The sequence below is a fragment of the Ascaphus truei genome, chromosome 1, assembly GCF_040206685.1.
Source record: "Ascaphus truei isolate aAscTru1 chromosome 1, aAscTru1.hap1, whole genome shotgun sequence".
Taxonomy (NCBI): domain Eukaryota; kingdom Metazoa; phylum Chordata; class Amphibia; order Anura; family Ascaphidae; genus Ascaphus; species Ascaphus truei.
In genome coordinates this window covers 496,126,549-496,132,343 of record NC_134483.1, presented here as the reverse complement: position 1 = coordinate 496,132,343, position 5,795 = coordinate 496,126,549, and the positions used below count along the sequence as shown (strand labels likewise).

The 5,795-nt window shown below is 40.5% G+C and overlaps 1 protein-coding gene across 1 annotated transcript; it reads right to left on the bottom strand.

Annotated features, from left to right (window-relative positions):
• Positions 1-3,918: 3,918 nt before the first annotated feature.
• FGFBP1 (fibroblast growth factor binding protein 1) lies at positions 3,919-5,439 on the bottom strand. Its single transcript, XM_075569116.1, has 2 exons — positions 5,280-5,439; positions 3,919-4,980 (listed from the first exon to the last, which is right to left on the bottom strand). Exon 2 carries the CDS (start codon positions 4,955-4,957, stop codon positions 4,271-4,273), a length of 687 nt encoding a protein of 228 aa, XP_075425231.1. The 5' UTR covers positions 4,958-4,980; positions 5,280-5,439; the 3' UTR covers positions 3,919-4,270.
• Between the last annotated feature and the right edge of the window lie 356 nt (positions 5,440-5,795).

Here is a 5,795-nt window from a genome sequence, read left to right as displayed (position 1 = left end):
TATATTTGCATATATATATATATATATATATATATATATATATATATATATATATATATATATATATATATATATATATATATATATATATATATATATATATAGGCACTGTACCGTATATTTGGGTCAATGGATGTAGCACTGGGCTCTGTCTGTGTTTCATCTTTTGTCTCTGGTTTTAAATAACCTTGCATATAGTAACTTTGTACTGGTGGCTCTGGCCACGCTCCACCCTGGAGTAGTGTCCCTCTCCCACCACCATGTGCACCCCACACTGTGTCCAATGTACTGAACCAGTTCCTTGGTCACTTAATCCCCAGTGTCCCCAAAGAACCCACCCCCAAGGCGGGATCAGCGCCTGCAGGTACCGGTGTTGGTACACTTATTATAATACCAGCCGGGCGCTCTAGCACCCAGTCGCTGATACTTCGAAAAGGATCCGCAGATCCAGCATCGTCTCTCACGAGTAGTCCCTCACTGTGAGAGAGATCTCTCACGAGTCTTGACTCCACACTGTAGTCTGATCCCACAATACAGATCACCATGTAGCTTAGGAAGATGATGTGTCCCTGACTGCTACTATCAATAAGTCAGTCAAATCCCTATCTAGGGCTGTTCCCTGCAGTACCACAAGCTGGTGGTGACTCGTGGCCTGTACTGGGGCTAGGGGAATATCCTGGCCTACGAAGTGGGTCACTGACCCCCTGCACTACGAACCTCCTTTCCCCTTGCTCTCCCAGGACCCACTGGCTAGCGTGGTCTCAGCTGCACGCTTCCCTTTCCTGTCAGCCCGCAACTCTCTAGCCCTATTGGCTGCCTGGCAGCTCGTGATCCTGCTGAGGCTCATGGGAATTGTAGTCCAAGCTCAGAGCCTGTACCTGATTGGTCCCGCTTCGCGCGCTTCCATCCTACGCATGCGCGAACCATCGTAAGGGTTCGCCGCAACTCTCTCTCTCTTGCGCATGCGAAACCACTCGCGATTTGGCGGCGCCCTGCAGCAATATCTCCGGGAGCTCCCAGCGACGCGGCGGCCCCCCACAGCTCCCCACACAGCGCGGAGGTAAACCAGAAGCTTCGGATACCCTGGCTACAGGTGCATGTGGTATATCCATCGTAGCAGTAAACACTAGATCAAGAACAGGTTGCACAGATAATAATAACAACAACTGTTAGATAGATGTAGTCAAAAGGCATGATTGACTGCAGAAATTCAACAAGTGAATTAAGTAGCACCTTGCCAAAAAACAGTCAATGTGAAGTGATGGCAATTGCCAAAACAAAAAAAAACATACAAAGTCCATAGATGGGTGTCAAGGTTGTAAATTGCTGCCCCTGTGTAGAATAACCGGTCCTCTGCAGAGAACCTCAAAAGTAAAAGAAAAAGAAATGAGGGTGCAAAAAGTGAGGAGAACACAACCTTTATAGTATAAAATAAAAGCAACAGCAGTAACATGCACTGGGATACACAGATGTATAACATCAGTGTTGCAGTAAATGAATAATGAAACAGGATAATTGCCTGTGATAGCTGAGATAGCTGCTGCTGGGACCACGTAAGGACGCCTCTTCACTGTGTCCTGACTGTCCTTGATGTCGTCTGAGACCTCTGTGGGAGGGAGAGCCGATGTTACCACTGTGTTGAGCCCCGCATCAGAGCACTGGCCCTCTGGGTAGTAGCCTCAGAGGTTCCTTCTCCTGGTAGGGCTGGCGGTGGCTGGCGTTTCCCTCTGCGTCTAGCGCTCCCGGAAATGACGTCAGGGGATGCTGGTCCGGCCGGAAGTGACGTCTGGGGATGCCGATTTTATACATCTGTGTATCCCAGTGCATGTTACTACTGTTGCTTTTATTTTTATACTATTAAGGTTGTGTTCTCCTTACTGTTTGCGCCCTCATTTCTTTTTCTTTTGAGGTACAATTAATCTGCACTGGTGCTAAAATTTAGTCAAATTGATGGACAGGAATTAAAAATATAATGCTGCTGAAAACCATTGTCAAAACCTTCTAAAAATGAAAAGCAATTTCAAGCATTGTTGATTAATGAGCACCCGAGGGAATGTAAGTTTTGAGCTCTTAAGTATGTTTCTCTACGTTCAGACAGACACACGCACACACGCACACACGCACACACGCACACACACACATATATTATATATATATATATATATATATATATATATATATACACAGTGGTTGACAAATCACCAAAAAATCTACGCGCCACACAAAAAAATCTACTCGCCACCTAGTACCAAACATGTGCTGCTTGGGCCAATATTTACTCGCCTGGGGGTTAAATCCACTCGCCCGGGGCGAGCAAATGTATAGATTTGTCGAACACTGTATATATATATATATATATATATATATATATATATATATATATATTTAAATACAGTATGTCAAAGAACAGGGCACTCACTTCCAATATTGATATTCTCAAGCTGGGTGCATACTGTCCGTTTATGTTGAAGTACACATTTATAGAAAAGTAGAAGGGAAGGACAGACACTCCAATATGCTAAAAATAGTGGTCTTTATTACTTAATGTTTCAGCCCCGACTGGAGTCTTTCTCAAGAGCTCTTGATCTATCTTGAGCTCCTACTCCTTTATTAAAACGTGTACACTTGTTTTAGTAGTGTTTGCAGTTTATACCGCAAAGACCAGAGTGTGTGTATAATACATACTCCTGAAGCTTTAGTGTATGCATCCAAGTGTGATGTTATTGGGGAACGACTTAAATTTTTTTTTTTTTTAGCTTCGTACAGAACTTGGAATGAGGTCTAAAATTCTAAAAGAACTGCGATATGTAATAATCTCTTCCTTCACTAAACATCACATGGGGTCATTAAATTCTCTTTTCCCTAGGCTAGGTACACAGAATTTTGGGTACGGACATACGCACAAAATTTGGGTTTGAAAATGTAATGGCAACAAATCTACAGTCACAACACATGCGATATATGCTGTTTTAGGGCGATTGTATATGTGTGGGAAATGAACTCTTAAGCGAAGAACGTGACAATAAATAAGAAGACTTCCTATCCATAAAATGTGTTTGTAACCTTTTTTCGATAAGTACTTTATTTGTTTTGCCTATTTTGCATTCCTCTGTGTGCTGCATTAAATAAATACACCAGAAAGAGTCGCTTAGTAAAATGCATTATTAACACCAAAGAAAATCTTATTGAAACCAGGATTCCCCTTTGAAGTAGTAGTTAATGCTAATCATAATGTATGGTAATTAGAACTTGCCTATGTTTTTCTAAAAGCTTAGATTGTAAGCTCTCCAGGGCAGCGATATCCTTTCCAATGGTTTGATGTACATATTGTATTATAATTCCCTGTATTGTATTTTCTCTTTTGTAAAGAGCTATGTACACTGTTTGTACTGTATAAATAAGAAGATACATATAACGCTTGTATTTCACAGACACATACAGTACTGTTTGTTTCCATCATGCACTAACGCCTTCATTGCCTTTGGAGTGCCAGTGATCCGGCGATACCAGAGTAGCACTGAGCCACCGTGAGCAATCCCATAACACCCCCAGGCCCTGGATGCAGGAAACTTACCTGGTAGGTCATAAGGGCCCCTGCCGTGCCAGGTACATCATTAGGACACTGTAAAAGTTCCTTTACGTATCCCCTGGTTCCTTCATAACAACCTGGACTGCAGCGCCATGTTAATGTGGAGAGAAATCAGGGCTATACTGGGGTAGGGTTCGGACTTTGCTGGTTGTGGGGGGCAATGGGGCTGAAACCAGTGATATAGGACATACGTAGTTGCCTTTTTTAGTCTTCAGATAATTGGATAGTGTGCTAACAATATCTTTGTATGCATGTATGCATTTCTTACGCATTTTACCAGGAAAGACACATTGAGATAAAATCATTAACAAACAAAGAGCCAATCCACGTCATATTTTTAAAATGTTTATTGAATAAAAATGTGTTGATCAGTAAAGTACATGGTACTGAGCAATCACAGTGACTAACATACAGTATTTCAACTCAAAACTGATGGAACATTTTGTTTGCATGCAAAAACTCTGTCTAATTCTTGTTATGAACATCCATATGTACAATATATAATTTACTTTATTTTAAAGTATTCAAGTCCAGAAATATGTGGCCTAACACATATCAAATATTTTGTATGCAGCCTTTTTGAGTTGGCATTTAAATAAATATTTACAAACCAAGACAGAACAAATTTGACATATGTATGACACGTATTTTACAAATATACTACAAAAAGAACATCATTTATCAGCATCTTTTACTCTGTACCATAGAAAAGAAGAAATTGCAGAAAGAACTCCATGTTTCTCCACAGTATTCTTGCGCTACCCTTTTCTTATCAGGGGTATCAACATCCTCTACACACTCTTTATTAGGTTCAATCAAGTTGGCTTTGGCTGTTGGATTTGCACTGTGTGACACTTCTCCATAGTTAGTGCCTTTCTCCTCTGCTGCCAGCAAACTGGAGCTGATGTAACTCAAGTGTGCAGCTTGCGGTCCTTTTTTACATTCCTTGGATTTCAGAACAGCTTTGGGATCTTGGCAAATGTTTTTCTGCTTCTTTACTGCACGTGTGATCTGTTTCCAATAGGACTTTTGGTTTGCTGCATATTTAGGGCAGGATGAAGGCTTCCCACCAAAGGTACATGAAAATCTAGACTCCCCTCTAATGCATTCTACTCTTAGGGTTACAGTCTCTGCTTCAGTCACTGACCAAATACACTCTGCCTTGTCTTTGCTCACAAATCTGCCTTGAAGTGAGCCCTGTCCTGCTCCAGCTTGTTTCTTTTCCCCTTTAGCTGCACCTCTCTGCTTTTCGTTCCCAGCGCCTTCTCTTTCTTTTTTTCCTCCTCTCTCCTTGTTACATTCCACCAGAAGGAGCTGTGACAGCAGAAGGGCTGTGACACCGAAGTATGCAACATGTTTACACTTCATGGCTTTTGCTGTTACTTCTGTTGCTGCAAAAGAAATAAAATAGTGACACTAAATGGCCGTACAATAGAGAAGTATGATATGTAATGGGCACATACATGTCCTCAAACTGAAATAGATATTGTGGGTAGGTGATAAATGCATGCACCACTTTCAGATATGTCAGATTATCTTGCATTTGATGGTCTACACCTGGAGATTTCATTAAATATTTAATAATTGAAAGTGTATTGTTAATTGCTATCACCTCATTTTATTTTTCCTTTCCACAAATATATGTCCCCATGTTAAAGTAAAAGAAACAAAGTAAATTAAACATACATACCTTGTAATTAGGAATGGTGTACATTAAGATCGTCTCAGATGTCTTCTACTGCAATGTTTTACTACATGTGTTGCTAATTGTAGAGTAAAGAGGTATTTATAAAGTGCCGAGGACACACCTACGTGTCATCTGAAAGGATTACAACATACAGTACTGTAACGATAGAATAATTTAACTCGATACACTCTCGTGTGACACACCTTCTTGGTTTCAAGCCAGTGTTCCTTTCACAGGTATAATTACTTGAGCTGCTGAGTGAAAGTGGCTCAGATGTTCTGCTTGACAAGTATTTCCTTTTTTGCCTATTGAATAGTGCTGCATACTGGTATTGTGGGTATTGTTAAGTATTTATTTTTTTTAACTAATGGTTTAGATCTACTGCAATTGTATTTTTACATGCAATGCAATCATGTCAACTATGTACACGGAGAACCGGTATGTTTGCTTGCTTGATGTTTCTTTTACAACATATTTAATTTTATTCTTCATAAGTGTTATTACAGTTCTATTGAAATG